At 35.3% G+C, this 22075-nt stretch overlaps 4 protein-coding genes across 4 annotated transcripts; all 4 read left to right on the top strand.

The window, feature by feature from the left end:
• Positions 1-1745: 1745 nt before the first annotated feature.
• Positions 1746-3633, top strand: LOC129565586 (uncharacterized). Its single transcript, XM_055440602.1, has 3 exons — positions 1746-2316; positions 2401-3107; positions 3205-3633. Exons 1-3 carry the CDS (start codon positions 2029-2031, stop codon positions 3503-3505), a joined length of 1296 nt encoding a protein of 431 aa, XP_055296577.1. The 5' UTR covers positions 1746-2028; the 3' UTR covers positions 3506-3633.
• Positions 3634-4154: 521 nt separating this feature from the next.
• LOC129565584 (uncharacterized) lies at positions 4155-6623 on the top strand. The gene is made up of 3 exons (XM_055440601.1): positions 4155-4869; positions 4948-5654; positions 5765-6623. Exons 1-3 carry the CDS (start codon positions 4582-4584, stop codon positions 6063-6065), a joined length of 1296 nt encoding a protein of 431 aa, XP_055296576.1. The 5' UTR covers positions 4155-4581; the 3' UTR covers positions 6066-6623.
• A 1187-nt stretch (positions 6624-7810) lies between these two features.
• LOC129565587 (uncharacterized) lies at positions 7811-11621 on the top strand. The gene is made up of 5 exons (XM_055440603.1): positions 7811-7981; positions 8066-8551; positions 8639-10381; positions 10461-11167; positions 11258-11621. Exons 3-5 carry the CDS (start codon positions 10085-10087, stop codon positions 11529-11531), a joined length of 1278 nt encoding a protein of 425 aa, XP_055296578.1. The 5' UTR covers positions 7811-7981; positions 8066-8551; positions 8639-10084; the 3' UTR covers positions 11532-11621.
• A 498-nt stretch (positions 11622-12119) lies between these two features.
• Positions 12120-20185, top strand: LOC129565593 (uncharacterized). The gene is made up of 8 exons (XM_055440611.1): positions 12120-12181; positions 12273-12615; positions 12706-13412; positions 13554-13806; positions 18338-18529; positions 18752-18900; positions 19037-19636; positions 19738-20185. The coding sequence occupies exons 2-8, from the start codon at positions 12325-12327 to the stop codon at positions 19949-19951; spliced, it is 2406 nt and encodes an 801-aa protein (XP_055296586.1). The 5' UTR covers positions 12120-12181; positions 12273-12324; the 3' UTR covers positions 19952-20185.
• Positions 20186-22075: the final 1890 nt, after the last annotated feature.

The following is a 22075-nucleotide window of genomic DNA, read 5'->3' as shown; positions in this document are numbered from 1 at the left end:
TACGAAGGTGCACTTAAGACTGTATGGCGTGTATTTAATTTGTACTTCATTCTGACAGCCCCGTTGTAATTGATGATGACAGTTCGGTTTCACCGCTCTGCAAATACCGGCCTATTTTGAAGTTCTATACCAAAAATGGCATCTACTTTTCAAGACTTTTCTAGTGATATACATAACTTTTTGATCCAACCTGCCGTTCAAAATATCAATTTTTGACGTCAAAATCGGCCATAGTGGAATTTTGTATGTATACGTTTTGCCTTCATTTTTATGAAGAGATCAACATTGCAATCTCGATTTTATTGAGAAAATTCCAAAAAACTTGCTGTTGTCTTTCGTATTTCGAATTTTTATGACTTTTATCACATTTCAAAGTAATTTTCATACTTTTCCGAATACTTTGACTTAGCGTATTCCATCCGTATGCTTTGCATGCGCTTCACGCTAAAAATATGCCTTAAATATACCTTCGACTCTGTATTAAACTACGTATAAAATAAGCGTAAGCGTGAAAATGGTATAAACGTAGCGTGCGCAGGGAATACACGCGTAATATTTGTAGCGTAGTTTTTTTATTGAGTGGTTCTGGGTTATACGATGCTCGAGAGCAAGTAATGCCGTGATACCTTTTAACCAAGATTAAAGGTCAAATAACTAATGCAAGTTGCACACATCAGTTTTATTCATTTTGGTGATTTATCTGGTTGGTTTCACTGACTTTGCGTGTTAGGCCGAAGAACAACTGGGTAAATTTAAAAAAAATATCTACGTTTGTTCTACCACTTTCGCGGCAAATCGAAGGAAAACAAGCATTTAAATCGCTTAATTACGTCGAGAATTTTTGATTTATCTGGTTGGATCCACTTTGTGTGATAAACCTACGGTCAAAAGATAGATGAAATTTCGAATGACATGTTTGAGGTTGCGGGTGATGAGTCAGGCGGCGTTGGTATCGTTTTAAGGAAAAACACATATCAAAACGATATCAACGCCGCCTAGCTCATCACCCGCAACCTCAAACATGTCATTCGAAATTTCATCTGTCGTTTGGCTGTGGATAAACCCAAGAACAAACGGGTAAATTTATGCATTTTTTTAAAAAAAATTCATTGTACGATTACTCATAATGTCTTGAAATTGTCGAATTGTTCCCAACTATTTATAATTGTTATTCATAAATAAAACTTTTTTGAATGTTACGCCGAATTTCTACTTTTTTCATTTCAAGAGAGGAAACTTAAACGATTTTCACAACGAATTCGCCTTTTTTGTTCCTAGAACGAAACACATCTCAGAAAATATTATACGAAAAATTAATGTAATTTTCAAAAATATTCTATAATGAAAATTTGATTGACGCTTTGAGATATTGTGCACTAATTTGTCGTTAGTGCACCTGTTTTAAATTAAATAAAAAATATGAGCATAAAATTCAAATTCACCATAATTTGTTTCATCACTCGAAAATTCTTAAGAAAAAAAATGAGCAGATTAGTAGCTCTACATTTCATGTAGTGCTAAAAAACATTCGGTTATGATTATATATATGTATATCAGACACAGGAATGTAGTTTTGTAATTGATGGTGTTCACCTACACAAATTGCATTTTATTGAAATCATTTCTCTTCCTATGGAATATGCTATTATTAAATTGCATGATTGATGGATCTCGTGGTAATGACGCTTCGGAATCAATGTCAAGTTCAAATTGTACTCATTGCATTCAATGAGACAATAAATTGCACAGTTTTGCCCAGTCGCATGCAGTTTTGTTCCAACATTTGGCACTGTGATATCTGAAAGTCAATTCAATCCAGTATAGTGAATTGTGATCGATTTTGAAACAACGCTCTTAACAAAATTAGTTTATCAAAACTTTTGACAAAATTATTTTAGTTGACGAAATTTGCATTTATATTTTGAGCAAATAGCTTAAAAGGAATCAATTCAATCCATTACATGCGTTGGAAAAGAAACCTTTATCTCTATCAAATAAATACGGATATAAATAGTTGCATAGCTGAACATGGCTGAATCAGATTTGACGGAGATTCCAACTGAAGTTGTTCGCACAGCACTCTGTGAAACCATCGAAACGAAATTAAAATCGAAAAATTATAAAATAACCATAACCTCTGCATCAAAAGCGGGCGAAAGTAATTTCATTGGCATCGTTCATCGTGTAACATTCAACAAAGAGGGTGAAGACAAACTAGAAAAGTTGATTCTTAAAGTCGCACCGCTACATCTAGCTCGTCGAACTCAGTTCAATTCTCGCCCGTTATTTTTGCAGGAGATTAGCACGTACAACGAGGTAAATTTAGAAAAATTGAAAATTCAAATCTAGAATAAGTGGAACTTGTGCAAAAAAGGACTAATATTACGAATGTGCAAATAGATCTTGCCATTTTTTCGACAGTTTGAGATGTCAAAGGGTGTAGCAATCGAAGAGAATGGCTTTGTTGAATATCCAAAATGTTATCGAACTATTGACGAGGAGCCAAATGAATGTCTTTTCCTTGAGGACCTTAGTGTTCGAGGTTTCGCTATCATCGATCGATACACCCAAGAGGTGACCACTGACCACGTATACTTGTTCATGAAAGCGTTGGGCAAGTTACATGCTATTTCATTCGCATTGAAAGATCAACAGCCAGAGAAATTCAAGGAACTTGCATCGAGTTTAAAAGAGATGTTTTTGCGTGCAAACGAAGAATTTATTGGAGAATTCTTTGACAAACAAGCTGAGAGCATATTCAAAGTGTTGGAAAATGCAGAAGATGCACATTTATTGGCGAAAATGAAGAAAGTTTTCGAAAATGGGGCAATGAATGTCGCTCTTGAATGTCTTGATTTAGATGGTACCGATCCGGGTTCGGTGATTTCTCATGGAGACTCGTGGCAAAATAATTTAATGTTTCGTTATGACAAAAATGGAAAACCAATTGAAATAAGCCTCTTGGATTGGCAAATATCACGCTATTCGTCGCCAATCATTGACATTGTTTACTTTATGTTTTGTTGCACAACGAAAGAGCTTCGAGACGATCATTACGATGACTTCCTGAAAGTTTATCACGAAAGCTTATCGGCGCACATTCGAAGGTACGTGCGGTATATTTGATTAAAAGTCACTCACCACTTTTGAAACACGCGATTAGAATCAATAGCTATAATAATCAATTAATTGAAATAATTTTAGATTGGGCTCTGATCCGGAAAAGTTGTTCCCATTTGCAGTGATGCTGGAGCATTTCCGCAAATACGCAAAATTTGGATTGGTTCTATCGACAGTATTGCTTCCAATGATAACAACAGACCGAGGAAATGGATTGGATCTCGATGAACTCGCTGTCAAATTTGAAAAGAACAAAGAGAACAATTTCGAAAACAAAGAAGATTTGGATGCATTTAATTCGTTCATTTCAGACAATTCGCGTAATAAATTCAACAAACGTTTGAGAGATGTTGTTGGCGACATGGCGCGATTAGGATATGTCTGAATGTTTGAAACAACAACAGAAAAATTATTTAAAAATGTATCGATAAGACAAAACATCATTAATGCTTTGCACGTTAGACGCGTTTAGACAACAAACAATTCAATTAAATTGCAATCGAAAAAAACGTTGATTAGAAGTTCTGTTGTAGTTATTCAACCGATTATGTTCAATTATTATTTGTTTAGCAAATGTTGGCGTTGGCCGGAACAAATTGAAATCAAATACTGGTTCGGAGATAGAAATATGTAAGATAAATATGCCAAGCATAGACGCGTACGTACGGACGACCGTGCGACGAACGTATCGAATCACAATGCACGATCTCCTGTGTATTGAGAGACGCACGCGTAAGTGTGAGTATGAATATAGTACACAGCGAACAACGATTGCTCTGTTGATACGTTCGTCGTATGGTCGCGTCCGTACGCCTCTATGTTTTGCATATTTATACAGTATAAAACATCTAGGTAAACATATTTCTATCTCCGAACCAGTGCTTGATTGAAATTTATTAAAATCATTCGCTTGACATGGAATGCTATTATTTATTCAAGTGACATGATTGATGGGACGGGTGGTAATGACGTTTTGCAACTGCAATGCCAAGTTCAAGCAGCACTCATGGACTGCACAAATAAATAGCATAGATTTGTCTGGTTGCATGTAGTTTTATATCAGCATTCATTGGTTGCTCTTATGGTATCTAAAGTTTAGTTTAGTTCACTTTATCTACAGAGTTAGTTGTGATTTATCATTTTAAAAGACGATTCAAGATAACGATACAAACAAACAATTTTATCTTAAATCACTAAAACTATTTAGGTATAATAGTATTCACCTACTTCAATTGATTAAATGAAAATCCGCGTAGTTGTTACGATAAAATTGATCGTAATTAACCAGATTTGCGCAGTGTTTTAGTAACTTTTCGACGGACTAAAACAAAGTGAAGCTTTTGAGAAGAGAAACTAATTTTCTAATAATCGAATTAAACTCATTTGATTTCATCGCTTAAAACATTGTTCAAAGAAAATATTTCGCAAAAAAAAGTTGAAATAAAATTTACAAAATAAAAAATGGCTGAATCAGATTTATCAGACATTCCAACCGATGCAATTCGCGCAGCCCTCCATGAAACCATCGAAAAGAAATTAAAGTCGAAAAATTATAAAACTGTTGTGAGTTCTGCGTCAAAGGCCGGGGAAAGTAACTTTGTTGGCATCGTTCACCGAGTATCATTTAACAAAAATGATGAAGAAAAACAGGAAAAGTTGATTCTTAAAGTCGCACCGCAGAATGAGACACGTCGAGATCAATTCAATTCTCGGGCGTTATTTTTGCAGGAAATCAACATGTACGACAAGGTAAATACAATAAATTTAACTTGAACTGAAAACTAGGCTGAAAATTGTTAACGAACTAATAAGCTCAATTGCACACAGATCTTGCCGTTTCTTAAAGAGTTTGAACAATCGAAGGGTGTTGTTATTGAAGAAGATGGTTTTGTTGAATATCCAAAGTGTTATCGAACTATTGACGAGGCGCCAAGTGAAAGTCTCTTTCTTGAAGATCTAAGCGTTCGAGATTTCGCTATAATTGATCGATACACCCAAGAAGTTACCGCTGATCACGTATACTTGTTCATGAAAGCGTTGGGCAAGTTACACGCTATTTCATTCGCATTGAAAGATCAACAGCCAGAGAAATTCAAGGAACTTGCATCGAGTTTAAAAGAGATGTTTTTGCGTGCAAACGAAGAATTTATCGGAGAATTCTTTGATAATCAAGCTGAGAGCATATTCAAAGTGTTGGATAACGCAGAAGATGCACATTTATTGGCGAAAATGAAGAAAGTCTTTGAAAATGGTGCATTTAAAACTGCTCTTGAATGTCTTGATTTAGATGGTACCGATCCGGGTTCGGTGATTTCTCATGGAGACTCGTGGCAGAATAATTTGATGTTTCGATATGATGAAAATGGAAAACCAATTGAAATCTGCCTCTTGGATTTGCAGGTATCACGCTATTCGTCGCCAATCATTGATATTGTTTACTTTATATTTTGTTGCACTACAAAAGAACTTCGAGACGCGCATTACGATGACTTCCTGAAAGCTTATCATGAAAGCTTATCGGCGCACATTCGAAGGTATGTGCGGCACTTTTGATTAAAAGTCACTCACTTCTTTTAAAACACGTGATAAGGAAGACTGATAAGAAACAATAGCTATAATAATCAATTAATTGAAATAATTTTAGATTGGGCTCTGATCCGGAAAAATTGTTCCCATTTGCAGTGATGCTAGAGCATTTCCGCAAATACGCAAAATTTGGATTGGTTCTATCGACAGTACTGCTTCCAATGATAACAACAGACCGAGGAAATGGATTGGATCTCGATGAACTCGCTGTCAAATTTGAAAAGAACAAAGAGAACAATTTCGAAAACAAAGAAGATTTGGATGCATTTAATTCGTTCATTTCAGACAATTCACGAATTAAATTCAACAAACGTTTGAGAGATGTTGTTATCGATATGGTTCGATTGGGATATGTCTGAATGTTTGAAGCAACAATGAAATATTCACACAGTATCAATACGATGAGATGACTAAAAAAATTAAAATCATCATTATTTATGTACACAAGAGTTTATACATACAATTCAAATAAATGTAATCGAAAAAAAAATGTTGACTTGAATTTTGTCATTCTTACTCATGGTTGCTTCAGAAATCGTCCGGAAAAATCAAAAAATCGTCCAAAAAATATTATAAAAAATCCGAAATTTTTGGCCGATTTTCTCTTTTTTTTGGGCTGTTTCGAAGAAAATATTATAAAAACGTCCAAATCTGTTTTCGTCTCCTATTCTGAAATTCAAATTTTGTCGAAAATATTTTAAAATTCGTCCAAAATATTGAGAAAATCTCCCAAAATTCTTCAAAAAATGAATTTGGATTCATGACAAAAGCCTACCTTTTCTTTACAGAGTGACTTTCAAAACAAATTTTAAATAGAAAGGATTGTATGGTTTTGATTTGATTTTTTTCAAAATTTATTTCCGTAGTTCAATTGAAATAAATTGTGCAAATAAATTTACAACACAAAACACAGAAAATTTGCAATTGATTTTAATTAAATATCACTGTTTTAATGATAAATACCTCAATTTGTAGATAATTGCATTTGCTTCCGATCCCGCCTGACGGATTTTTGATATTTGATCTGCTTTCATTGTCACAAACATTGAAATGACTTCAAGATTTTATATGTGGAACTTTTCTAGGGGCAATTTGCTATTCGAAAATGTTTACTTAATTCGGCACAAAAAGGTGAATTAATTATCATTTGTGATCACGTTATTCTTTGCAACAATGTATCGATACTCGTGTTAAAAGAGAAAAAATGTTATTTCGTTTTTTGCGTGTTGATTCTTGTTAAATGGTCAAACACAATATTTATGACAGAATTATCGATGTTTTTAATGGTTATTTGCCTATATACTTCAGTTTTATCTTCAGTTATATAATACTCTCTGAGTTCCATTACATGGAATGATACGTGTGATGGCATATTTTCACACGGAACTTCGTTCCCAGTGCGCCGAGCACTTGCTATATATAGAGCGAACGTATCCGAATATTAGAAACCAGACGTTATTATATGTAGCAAGTGGTCGGCGCACTGGGAACGAAGTTACGTGTAAAAATATGCCGTCACACGTATCATTCCATGTGATGGAACTCAGAGAGTAATGATACATTCTGTATTCCAACTAAAATTATACGTAATTCTTTTTAGATGAAGCTCCATCAGTCAGCTGAATTATCACTTGGTATTGATTTTCTCTTTTATACGTTTACTACTTTGTCCAGCCACTGCTGATACCATACTTTTTTTGCAATTGCTAATACCATACTTGGAATTTAATTTGGATGTCTGTACAATTCGAGTCGTAGTTGATAACTTTAAAGAGAACCAAAAATAAGATAAGATAAAATGAGATAATTTCATCGGGAAGAACTTGAACTCTTGGTTTATTGAATTATTCACGGTTATCAGGATAAAATTGATCGTAACTATTCAGTTTCGCACAGTGTTCAAGTATTTTTGATATAGTCAGTCAGCAGTATTGATTTGTTAATTTTTTACGAAAACCGAATTCTTTTAAATTGAAATTGATTCAAATATGGCGCAATCAGATTTTTCGGATATTCCAACCGATGTGATTGGTGCAGCTCTCTGTGAAACCATCGGAAAGAAATTGAAATCAAAAAATTATGAAATTGTTTTGAGTTCTGCGTCAACAGCCGGCGAGAGTAATTTTTTGGCATTATTCATCGTGTTACTCTCAACGAAGAGGGTGAAGGCAAACAAGAAAATTTGATTCTTAAATTCGCACCACAAACTGAAGCTCGTCGAAATCAGTTTTCTTCTCGACCATTATTTTTGCGGGAGATCAACGTGTACGATAAGGTAAATAATTTAATAACTACGCCGGAAATGATTATAATCTTTAATTAAAGAACTAATACCTTGAATACGATCGATTGCAAATAGATCTTGCCGTTTCTTAGAGAGTTTGAACAATCAAGAGGTATTGTGATTGCGGAGAATGGTTTTATTGAATATCCAAAGTGTTATCGAACTGTTGACATGGAGCAAAATGAAAATCTCTTTCTTAAAGATCTAAGCGTTCAAGACTTTGTTATAATTGATCGATACACCCAAGAAGTTACCGCTGATCACGTATATTTGTTCATGAAAGCGTTGAGTAAATTATTTCATTTGCATTGAGAGATCAACAACCAGAAAAATTCAAAGAATTTGTGTCGAGTCTTAAAGAGATGTTCTTGTAAAGCATTCTTACGATGCTTTTGTAAAAGAATATCTTGACGAACAAGCTGAGGGCATATTCAAAGTGTTGAAAAATGAAAATGATACCCATTTATTGGCGAAAATGAAGAAAGTCTTTGAGAACGGTGCACTTAGTGTTTGGATGGGACCGATCCTGGTTCAGTGATATCACATGGTGATGCCTGACAGGTAATTACAATCAAATACGTGAATATGAAAATAAGAACTAATCTCCAGTGAAAGAGAATAAGACTAATATTCCGAATGTACAAATAGAACAATACCATGTTTCGATGCGATGAAAATGGAAAACCGATTGAAATAAGCCTCTTGGATTGGAAATTAGCACGCTATTCATCGCCAATCATGGAATCAATTATGAAGACAGCAAAGATTTTGACGTATTTGACAGTTTTACATCAGAAAATTCGCGTAATAAATTCAACAAACGTACTAGTATGAGAGATGTTGTTGTCGATATGGCACGACTGGGATATGTCTAAAATATTGATTGTTTGAAAAATATTCCGATATTAGCATGATACATCAAAGAACATCTAAACTGATTTCACTGCGAACAACATCTCTTTTACGCTAACAGCAATTCGTACACGAACGAGTCAGTGTGACAGTTGGCGTGAGCGAGACAAGGTTTGACAGCGAACAATTTGGTCGTGTCAGTTTAAATGTTCTTTTAATATGATAAAATACAAATATATGCAAATGAAGCAGTAAACGAAACCAAATAAATTTATTCTGCCATTCTGAAGGTCATTATTGACCATTGAGTGAACACTATGTGGCACATGCGGTATTATCTCAACCAAACACTGATCACACGTGTAACTACGTTTGAAACGATTTTTCATCATTAGTCAGCACAAAATGTAAACAATTATCTGTGTAATGCTACGTCATAAATATATCAGGCTGAATAAATTTATGTGATAAATACGGTGTGCTAGCTTTGCAGTGAACAGAGTCTGCTTGCATTTACTACCGCCAACTTTACGCAATTAGGTTGATGCGATCGCTATGGAGTAGTAAAGACAAGCTTTATTCAGAGTCTGCAAAATGGGCGCACTACATTTATTGCATAAATATATTCAGCGTGATGTATTCGTGACGTAGCAAAGCCTGGTGGTTTCTCTCTGATGAATGTTCTGAACTCAAACAACTCTTATGTGATTGGAATACAACAAGACAATTCAACAATTTGAATGTTGTGATTTAAAACTCGATCTCGGTCAGAAGAGAAATCATATACGTAATCCGCAACGGGTCAGTGATTTTGGTTGCATGAAACACCATTAAATTGCTTAGTCACCGGCTGAAGATCATGATCTAGTCGACCACCTGCTGTACCTATTTTGGAAGCGAATATATTATTTAATAGATAGTGCGTAGAATCTAATGGCAATAAATAGCAATCATCTGTCAAACTCAATTCAGTTTGGTTTAACTATTCATATCGTATGGTTGTTGATTGAACATTCGTTTAAAAGTAGTTTGGTTCGTTGTAATGGGTGTGTGATAGTAGCTCAATACCTCGGTAGTTTCAGTCACAATTTTAGTTTAGGTGCCAGCATAACAAGTATTCATTCCGATTTTGAGTGAATTCTTTGAATATTAAGAAGAAGAGAAAGATTCTAAATCAAAGCAAAAATTGAAGACAAAAAACCAAAACAATAAAAAAGACCGTAATTTGAATACGCAAGAATAATGGTTGAAATGGATTTATCTGAAATTCCGGGTGATGTAATTCGCGCAGCACTTTGTGAAACGATCGAAAACAAACTAAAGTCGAATAAATACAGCGTCAGTATTACATCAGCATCAACAGCGGGTGAAAATAATTTCGTTGGTGTCGTTTATCGAGTAGCATTCAATAAAAACGATGAAACCGATAAAAATGCTGCGTCGAAATTGATTCTAAAAGTTGCACCTCAAAATGTGGCACGACGTTCACAGTTTATGTCTAGAATTTGCTTCCTACGTGAGATCTACATGTACAATGAGGTAAATTACATCGTTTGAATTAACGAAAATGAAAACGAACCACAAGCCACAAATATGTAAATGTTTATTTTGTACACAGGTGTTACCGTATTTTCGGACGTTTGAAGCATCGAAAGGTGTGATTCTTGAAGAAAACGGCTTTACTGAATACCCAAAATGCTATCGAACCGTTGACAAAGAACCGAGTGAATGTGTTCTACTCGAAGATTTGAGTGTGCGTGACCTTCACATCATCGATCGTTACACGGAAGAAATTACAGCCGATCATGTTCGTTTGGTGATGAAAGCGTTGAGCAAGTTACACGCACTTTCGTTTGCCTTGAAAGATCAACAGCCAGAGAAATTTAAAGAACTTTCATCGGATTTGAGTGAAGTTTTCATTCGTCGAAATGATCCATACTTAAGAGAATATTTTGTGAAAAATACAAATAGTATTGTAAATGTATTGTCTGGTGAAGAGGACGCTCATTTGGTGGCCAAAGTGAAGAAACTTTTCGAAAAACATCCAATGGATATTGCTGCTGATTGCCTTGAGGTAGAGCTAACTGGACCCGCTACTGTCATATCACATGGGGACGCATGGCAAAATAATACAATGTTCAGATATGATAAAAACGGGAAACCGATCGAAATCTGTCTCTTGGACTGGCAAATATCGCGGCATTCGTCGCCAATCATTGATATCGTTTATTACATGTTCTGTTGTACAACAAAACAGCTGAGAGACGCTCACTATGATGATTTCTTGAAAGTCTATCACGAGAGCTTGTCTACACATATTCAAAAGTACGTGGTACACATTTTCAATGATTTTTCTTCTAATTATTTGATAATAATTTTTATGTTTTTTTTTCATTTTCAAAACACCACGAATAGATTGGGCTCCGATCCGGAAAAACTATTCCCAAAACAAATGATGCAAGAACATTTCCGTAAATTTGGGAAATTCGGATTGCTTTTGGCCACAATGCTACTTCCAATGCTGACAACGGAGCAAGGGAATGGAGTCAATCTGGATGATCTTGCAGAAAGTATTGAAAAAGGCGAAACAACCGATGAAAATATTTTCATATCGGAAAAATCGCGTAATAAATTCAATGAACGTTTGCGAGATGTTGTTATTGATATGGTGCGATTGGAGTATATCTAAAAATTGTTTTCTTTTCCATTTCTCTTCAAATTTATTAATTCTTCTCTTGTTTGTTTTGTGATCAAATAAAATAGCCCAATAAGAAAGAAATATTTGCAATGCATTTGAATTTTTCTTCAAATTCCTTACACGTGCTTTGATGTGGCATCGACCTTTCCCCATATTTACTGAATTTAGACAGTTCTAAGTAATGATAACAACGTAATTGAAATTGACGGAGCGATCGTTTGATTACGATAAACTAGTTTGAAGCAAATGTTCAACACACAAGAATAATATGAGCGGAATTCATATGTTGCCAACAAATTTCATCTATCGTCTCTCTAATATTCATATACAACAATTTGCCGCTTCACGCCTGTCATTTACGCTAATGCAAACAATTGCACCACGGTCACTCGATCGCTGTACAACCGACAAACACATTGCATTTCATTACAATTATTTATGACGCAACTTTTCATTGACATGATTGATAGAACTAATGGTCATGACGACATAAATTCAATGCCAAGTTCAAATGCAACTCAGTGCAACGGGATGCATGAATAAATTGCATACATTTTGTCTAGTTGCACGTAGTATTGTTTCAACATTAGGTAGGCGACAGTTAAACAAATAGACATAAGTTTCACTCTGAGTTCCGTAATGTAAGTATCCGTAGTTCTGAAGAAAAAAAAAATTAAATTTTGTATTGTTCGTGAAAGTAAAGATTGAATTTGTAAATATTTACATTTTAAGTGAGAAGAAAAAGCGAATATTCTAACATTTTACTCGATCGAAAGGGGTAAATATGATTCAATTAGACTCATCAGAAATTCCAAGTGAAGTCATTCGTTTGGCGCTTCATGAAACCATTGAAAACCAGCTAAAATCAAAAGATTACCAAATCAATGGGATTTACAATGCGTCGAAGGTGGGAGAAACGAATTTCGTTGGGATCGTGCATCGTGTGTCGTTCAAAAAAGATGGCGAAAAAAAACATAATGAACTAATAGTCAAGGTCGCTCCGCAAAATGCCGCTCGTCGGGAGATTTTCAATTCGCGACCATTTTTTCTACGAGAAATGCGAATGTACAACGAGGTAAACCATTAAAAAAATTAAATAAGGATGTGAATTACATAGAATAGAAATGAAGTATATGTTATGACGAAACTAGTATCTTTATCATAGGTTTTGCCATTTTTTCGACATTTCCAACATTCAAAGGGTGTAGCAATTGAGGAGAATGGTTTTGTTGAATATCCAAAGTGTTATCGAACCATCGACGAGGAACCCAACGAAAGCCTTTTCTTCGAGGATTTAAGTGTTCGAAATATGGCGATCATCGACAAATTCACCAAAGAAGTTACCGTCGATCATGCACGTATGGTGATGAAAGCGTTGGGCAAGTTACACGCACTTTCGTTTGCCTTGAAAGATCAACATCCGGAAAAGTTCAAAGAATTGTCTTCAGATTTAATTGAGGTGCATCTACGCCCAGACAATGCCCACATAAGAGAACCCCTTAATAGACAATCCGAATTTGTTTTGAATTTACTAGCCGCAGAAGAAGATGCCAATGTTTTGAATAAAATGAAAACTTTATTCAAAAGAGAAGCGATTTATATCATTGGTGATTGTCTAGATTTGGAATCAGCCGGGTCCGCTTCAGTCATAATACACGGAGATGTTTGGCAGAATAATATTATGTTCAGCTGTGATAAAAGTGGAAAACCAATTGAGATGTGCTTTTTGGATTGGCAATGTTCAAAACATGTATCGCCGATCATTGACATCGTATATTTTTTGTTCTGTTCCACCACCAAAGAGCTACGAGATGTGCATTACGAACATCTTCTGAAGGTTTACTATGACAGCTTAGCTGCACACACTAGGAGGTACAACACTGATTTCCCTTATGAATGATGGCACATGTTTTCAAGTCAATTTTATATCAAGCAAAAATCGGTCTTGTTCCAAAATTTAAGTGATTGGTGAATATTTCATTATAGTAAAGGTGATGTTTCCATTTATTTCAGATTGGGTTCGGATGTGGAACAGCTCTTTCCGCATGCGTTGATGCAAAAACATTTCCGTAAATTTGGAAAATATGGCTTGATTTTGGCCATGCTCCTACTTCCAGTTATTACAGCAGACGAAATGGGAGTAATTGATTTGGATCAAAAATCAAAAGATGCGTTAAGTGGCAAACAACACGATGCAAAATCTTATATATCGGAAAAGTCACGCGTCAAACTCAATAAACGTTTACGAGACGTTGCTGTGGATATGGTGCGATTGGGATATGTCTAAGCTTTTGTAGCACTGTAATGATTTTTCTGTGTTTTCAAATATTTCTTATTTTTTGTTTTTTTTTGTGATTGATCACCATTTTCGACCATTCCTTCCTCCATGGCGCAAAATTGTGCGCTGCATTTTCCAACAGTTTATAGTTTATGTTCAAGAATCTCTCAACTCTGTTTATTTCAAATTAGTTTTTTATTGAAGAATATCAAAAAACAGCTAAAATTGGTGTAAAATATTGTCAGTGTTAAATTTCGTCCCGCTGACACTAACGTAGCTGCGCAACAGGTAAACTCTGTGGTCACGTTTGACGTTTACTTTGCCCTGTTTTTATTCTTTACAACAACAAATCATACACATTCTGTGTAGTTCGGTACACTGTACATAGAAATTCCAGATGGCGCCAGCTGTATTAAATCGCTAGTTGCGCAGCTACGGATACTAACGCCGTTAGTCTGACGGCTGTCATATATAACGTGCAAGGGAGTACGTTATATGTCACTGCTTCGGGCGTACTTTTCGAGCGTACAATTTTTTTTATTGTTTTCTTTTCCAAATGACTAAACAAATTATTTGAAAGCATCAAATTGGTTTTACATCATTTTCCCTTTAAAGTTATCGAACAAGAAGTTGTGTGTAAAAACCCAATTGCATGTCAACACAAATGAATAAACTCTCAATTAATCAACACTGTATAGTCAAGCAACAGATTGTTATTTTGTGTGAATCACTGCCATTTCAAACGTACTAACATGCAATAATTAACATTCAAAACACGTGAATTCAAGGCCATGTCTATTGACTAGATCGAGAGGAGAGTAAGTTCATCTGACTTTGTTATGAAAGAGAAGAGTAAGTTTCTTTCGACTCAAAAATGGTTAAAGGCGAGTATGTTCATTTTTGGCGGGTCCTCGCGGTTTTCCACGGTTTCCGCGGAACTGATAAGAGATAACAACTTGGTGTCTTCGGCAAAGCTGTAGCACTCGAGGTCTTCTATAACATTGCTGAAATCATTTATCTCTTATCTCTTATCAGTCCCGCGTAAAGCGCGAAAAATGATAAGGAAAAAAAAGTTCTATATAAAATTTGCTTTTTTTCGTGCGCGATTTGCGCGCAACTGATAAGAGATAAGAGATAGATGTCTTCAGCAATGTTGTAGAAGACCTCGAGTACTACAACTTTGTTCAAGACACCAAGTTGTTATCTCTTATAAGTTCCGCGAAAACCGTGAAGACCGCAGAGGCTAGACGGTACTACAACATACTCTACTTTAACGCCAACAGAATCATCAAAAAACATACTCTCCTCTTTCAAAATATATTAGAATTTTTCACATACTCTCCTCTCGATCTAGTCAATAGATGTGTGCATTTGATCTATTAGCACATCGTTTACGATATTATTTATAGGGTCAGGTAGGGTAATTCGCGCCACTTTTTTACAATTTTATATTTCCATGAAAATTTAAAAAAAATCAGGAATGTTTGGTATCATTTTGTACCTTGTCTTTTTACCTAACTTTTATAGAAGAAATGTTTTTGGTTTGATCCCCTTTGGGGTCCCATATAGCCCTTGGGGTGAAATCAAAAAATGGTGGGGTAATTCGCGCCGGTGAGGTAATTCGCGCCACCACATGGGGTAATTCGAGCCGGCCGCATTTTCAGTGTTTTAAATGTGTTTATGATCAGAAAAAGTGTTAGTATTAGATTATTACATCCTTCGCTGATGTTGTGTCAAAATTTCATGGAATTTGGACCGCTTGAAGCGAAGTTATTACGCCTAAAGTGACACTACCTTTTTTTTATTGGTCGACAGGCGAATTTGGTCCAAAATTCGAAAAAATGACTTTGCGCCGATTTTTGTTTATCTAAGAAGTAGTCCACGCATCGTCAAACTCGTGGTACCGTTGGAAAGGTAATTGATGGTGCTACAAAAATACTTAGTCAACCACCCCTTCCGACCCCATTGAGGTCTCCAAAAACACGCTAATTGCCCCTTGCGTTTGTGGTGCGAATTGCCCCACAGCATGTATTGCTGTTTGAAGCTCGATTCAGCCACAAAAATTTAAAATATTCAAAACAAATTTATATCCATAAAAAAGAGCTGGTGATAAGCTACAAAATACATCAACATATTTTTAAAAAATATTAAATTTTAATGGTCAAAGCTGAAATTCTGTGAGCTCGAAAAATGAACTCAGTACCAGCACAAAACACATTTATGCCTGTAAATTGTCTGTACTCGAATGAAAAATGTCGAGTATACCAACCAAATATGGAGTTTTTTATGCTCTTTCGAATGATACCATAACTTTTTGTATATGTATTGCCTGTGTCGAGAAAATGCCGACGGCGCGAATTACCCCACGGCGCGAATTGCCCCACCTGACCCTATAGTATAGTAGACTGCTCCAAAAAAATATTTTTTGAGATATTCAAACTCCCCGATCGGTTTTCGAAAATTGGCCTCAAAAAAATAGGTTTGGCATCAAAAAATCGAAAAACCTAGAAAAAAAACCACTTTCTCAAAATTCATCAAGTTTTTGAGTAAGGTAATATCGGAAGCCATTTTAGATCGCAACATTTCGACCTAAATCATTTTTCCAGCCAATTTTCGTCCAAAACCAGTGATGAGATTTTATTTGGCTCGTCAATATCTATAACTTTCATCAAGACATTAGCCATTAAAAACCCATTTTGGGCCAGTTACAGTGTAAAATGACCGAAAAAATGGCAATTTTTCGGCATTTTTTGCATTTGTTGATCTACCAGTCACCCAGGCGGTAGACTTTTTTCAGATTTTGACTTGCGTCGTGTAGCTACAACCTATACAAAAATTTTGGCATTTGTCAGATTGCAATTTGGATGAAATTTGGCGACAATTTATTCAGGCATAAAAGACAAATTTCAGGCCAAAATGAGCAAATCACAAACATGAGCTTCGGTTTGACAGATAAAAGCAAGCGATTTCTACCTCTACTGCCTTTGAACATCTAGTGTGATCCCTTACGAACATTTTAAGTACCTACATGACTAAATCGAGTGATGTTTTCACATATTTCTGGCCTCATATTCGATTTCAACTCTAAAAAAACTCTTTTGGCCGAAAAATCCCCAAATATAGGCTTTTTCGGGATGGTGTCTTGGCGAAAAGTTATTTTTTCTCGAAAATATGGGGAGTCTACCCAGACTTCATTGAGAACGTAAACCGTACATCGGATCACATTGCTTCAAAAGGAATTTTTATTCGTCAATGATTTCTCTTTATTTTTGTCTTTGGCAATAATTGCCTATGTAGTGTGATTGTAAAGTTATAAACAAAAATGTGTGCAAAAACAAACATTTGACAAAATAAATTATTCGAACTCGAAATTAGACACATTTTTGACACTTTTGAACAATGGATTTGATTGTCAATCGCATTTCCTGACTAAACCAAGAGGAATCCAGGATTATGAATATTTTTTAATTATTTATTGCCAAAAATCAACCAAGTACCAGTACTCCCTGGGAAAAATTAATGCATTAGAGGGTTAATGGTGAATCTGTGTGAATCTTTTGGTTTTAAATGTATGTATAAGAGTTTGTTTGAATTTGAAAAAAAGGCATGAAACATACATGAATGAATGATTGACTAATAAATTTCCCTAGCCAATGTGTCCACATATAACGAAGCAAACACAAGCGGCATTGAGTAAGCAGCAATGTACACACTCAATATTATAGCGACATCTATTATTAAAATGGCTTGTAGTAAATGCATCTATAGCATTTCCCTGTAGTCGCGATGTTTCCTATTAAATTCCCTTGTAGTACTGACACATTCATGTTTGACACTTGTTAACTACATACCACAGGGGAATTTAATAGGTAACATCGCAACTACAGTGAAATGCTATGAATGTGTTTACTACAAGCTATTTTAATAATAGATTTCGCTATAATATTGAGTGTGTAACAGCCAATTATTTTAGCTTTTTGAAACACAAAAACCATTGAATAACCTTTTTGCATGAAACTTACTTTAATATTTTTTGCGAACAAGCGAACTAACATGCGAACAAAATTGAAAATTGATTTTTCTGCGAACAATGTTCGTTTGTTTGTAGAAAAGAAAATCTACGAACAAACGACGTGGATAACTCTGTCTATACTACAAAAATAATTGTGTAAACGATGTGCTAATAGAACAAATAATATTCTACGAATGAACGAACGAAAATGCGAACATTTTCCGTTCGTGGACAGCTCTAAGTATAAATTATACATGCTTGCCGATTCATTAAGTTCGACTATATTTAACCAGCTTCAGTTAGTATCGCAAAACCATCCGAAACAGTCGGACGTTAATAATTTTGGAAGGCGATCCTAATTCTAATTTTACAAAATAAAAAGTCATCTACATCAACATTTGCATAGAAATATTTCGGAGTAAAGTGAACAAAATGGGCGAGTCAGACTTATCAATGGTTCCGAGTGAATTGATTCGAATAGCAATCTGTGAAACCATTGAAAAACAGCTAAATTCGAAAGAGTATGAAATTGAGTTTGTGAGTTCAGCGTCGAAAGCCGGAGAAAGTAATTTCGTTGGCATTGTTCATCAGGTGTCATTTACCAAAGAAGATCCAAATGAAAAGGAACGTCGCTCCGCCTCAAGATTAATCCTCAAAGTGGCACCACAAAATGGATTTTCCGCTGTGTACGGAATTTCCGTATATTTGCAAAATTACGGTTCATTTTAAATATCAAATGAGCAATGCATATGTAAGACGTTTCTTTGTTAAAAATTTTTATATTGAGAGGAGTCACAATAATTCGGCCAAAACAGCTGGTGCAGCGTCAGCTCACCAGTTTATGATAGAACAAAGCGAAACGAAATGTATTTTTATTTAGACTGCTGAAATTATAAAACTTCCAATATGACAATATGCTGATTTTCGCTTCGTTCTATCAACAAACCTGTGAGTTTTGGCCGAATTATCGCGACTCCTCTCAATATAAATACTTTGAATCAAAATATCGTCTCTGGATATTTCTGTCGCGAGAATATGCGGCGTAAGCATTTATTGGCACTTATAAATAGGTCAGTAAGAAGCAATTAGTCAGTTCAATCTCCGAAACCGAATCGATCGTTTGAATTGAAGATTTGCTCTGCTTGTCAATTTTTTCCCCTTTAAATGTCACGTCGCCGATATGTGTTCAACGATGAATTGAAAAAGAAATACCCCAGTTTCGAAAAAAGTGAATCAAATGATAGTGAGATTCGCTGCACCATTTGCAATTCTACAATCAAAATTTCTTCTGACGGAAAAACGGGAATGGAAAGACACATCGGAACAGCACGACACAAGAAGAGGCAAGAGCAACAAGTTATCAAATGACGACGTCACCTTAAATCTGAAAGAGATATTCGTCCGCACTGATGATGATTATTACAGAGAGTTCTTCAATAAACACGTCGAAGTTATATTCAAAGTATTAAAACACGAAGAAGATGCGCATTTGTTGGACGAAATGAAGAATCTTTTCGAAAAAGAGCCGATTGCGGTCGCTGTTGAATGTCTTGACTTGAATGCCACAAGATCGGCTTCAGTTATCTCACACGGAGATGCTTGGCAGAATAATGCAATGTTTAGACATGATGAAAATAGAAAATCATTTGAAATTTGCCTTTTGGACTGGCAAATATTACGTCATTCGTCCCCAGCCATTGATGTTGCCTACTTCATTTTCGGCTGTACCACAAAGGAATTGCGAGACCTTCATTACGAACAATTTTCAAACATTTATTATGATAGCTTATCCACACATATTCGAAGGTATATAACATGATACAAGGGCCTTGTAATAAAACATTTCATTGACAGATTGGATCAAACACTAAGTTTTGATTTAAAATGTTTTTTTTTATAAATTCTAGACTTGGCTCTGATCCGGACAAGTTGTTCCCATTCACGCTCATGCAGCAACATCTCCAGCAATTCGCAAAGTACGCATTAGTTCTGTGCACAGTATTACTTCTACTTTTAACAGCAGACCGAGGAAATGAGATTGACTTAGACCAAATTGCTGATAACATTGGAGATAACAAAGATACGGAGGTGTATGGTGCTTTCATTTCAGAATCGTCGTAAAGTAAATTCAATAAACGTTTGTGAGCCGTTATTATTGATATGGTACGATTGGGATATACACAGAAATTGTGAATTTGAATAGGACAACATAAGAAATTGATTGAAGAATGGCTTTACTTAAGTAATTGAAATAAGACAAAAACATCAATTGTAAACCAAACAAATTTTAATGTATAACAATAATACAGAGTTTATTGACAAATCTAGAGTATGGCGAAAATACACCAAAAAATAGTTTTACATCCTAAAAAGGTTATTTTAATGAATCGAAAATTTTAAAATCTTTTGTCTACTAACATAAAATTTGACATTTTAAAATCTACTGTCTAATAGACAGGTATATATAGAATCTGGCCGTTCACTTTTCAAATTCATGTTACAAGTTTTGGAATTGATATTAACGGTGGCGAGGCTCCCGTCCGTACACTCAGTTGTGTTTCGGCTATTTCCATCCTTCCGGAAAGAAATCACCGAGAGTTGTGGCCTTGTAGAATTTATAAACCATCAAATTCTCTGGCCAAACATCCGGCTCAATTGAATCGTCAAGATCATCTTCATGCATTGAAAATGTATCGAAATATTGGTCATCTTCCTTCTTTAGTTCAGGCAAATGTTCTTTAGTGCGGTTATTAAGATTAAAATGTGCGTCACAGTCACACTTTTGCAAGCGTTCGTCTTCACCAGAAAAAACTTTGTAATCAAATATTTTCTTCCAATCCAAATCAATCCATAAATATTTTTTCTTTTCATTTATATTTACATTTCCATACCATTTCTTCCATCGACGAAATTTTTCTATGATATTCTCTAGGATCGTATCAATATCTGAGTGATAAACAGCGATTGGTGCTTTTCTCACAATATAGTTTTTCAGTTCGTCAACAGTTGGAATTTGCATTATCTTTCCATTTACCGATTTTTTCTTAATCAAAGTCTTACATTTATGTATATAACTATGGGCATGAATTGTGGAGCTTTTTTTGGGGTATCCGTAATTGCATAAGCTGAACTTTTGATTTACATAACATTTTAAAATCGTCGGCAATGCACAAGTCGCTTTACAAAATTCAGTTCGAAGCATTAACGTATCACACGATAATCGATTGATTTGTTCAATTGGTTTAATATTATACCATTGATCACTTTCAACCAACTCGATATGTTTCGTACAAATGTTGGTCGTCAGTCTTTTAAATCTTTTAGTTTCGAATAAAATAATCAATTTTACAATGTCATCATAATCGACATCGTCCAAATAATCCAAATATGATTCCTTACTCTTTCCTTCCAATAACATTATTTTTATTTGACCGCTTTCGATCGGTTGCCAATTTTGAAATTTGGTCAGTGCTATTTGTTTGAAATGTATCAGTTTTTTGTGGTTCGATATATGAGTTATACAAAGCATGTAGTTCCAAAACCTCCATAGTTTCAGCTTCTTTTCATATTCCTCACTGTAAGTAACATCAAATAAATCCGTAGCCAAATCTAAAAGGCCTGAACAATATTGAACACGTTTTCTCGGAATATTCAGAGCTGCAATTCCAGGCACTGATTCAGTCAACTTATCAATTTCATTCGGATAGATATCGGTATGGAAGAGGATTGCATTCTTTATAGATGAATAAAAACTTGGCTCCAGTCCTGAGTCTAGCATAAATCGACACTTCAAAATTATCGATGTGCGCTCAAGAGATCGTTTTATGCACAGTTTGATGTATGGATCAACACGGTCGCATTGATTTAGAATTTGTAAAAAGAATGTGTGCAATAACGGAAACGAGCCCACAAACTCTGGATCACCAAACAATAATAGCGCGATCGTTGCGTAATTATGCAACAGAATGTTCATTTCATTTTGGGTCATTGTTGCCGGGAACTGCGTATTGCTGTCCGCATTGTATAGAATAATACCAAAGCAAGGAGCCTGATGTAATGGTGATTTGAAAACGCGATTGAATGTTTTATTGCCCATATAACTCAGTTTGATACGTTCGAGGCCAAGAAATGCATCGATGGAAATCTGTTGATTCGCCGGTGGAACTCTTCTATTCAAAACCTCCGGTGGCAAAAGCTCAAATAGTCGCATTGGACTTCTCACCACTTTGTGTCGTATTGGGGTAT

Source organism: Sitodiplosis mosellana, unplaced genomic scaffold, assembly GCF_009176505.1.
Source record: "Sitodiplosis mosellana isolate CC-2019 unplaced genomic scaffold, AAFC_SMos_1.0 Smas_scaffold_3, whole genome shotgun sequence".
Lineage (NCBI taxonomy): Eukaryota > Metazoa > Arthropoda > Insecta > Diptera > Cecidomyiidae > Sitodiplosis > Sitodiplosis mosellana.
Note: the sequence above shows the minus strand (reverse complement) of the source record. Positions and strands in the feature narration are given on the sequence as shown.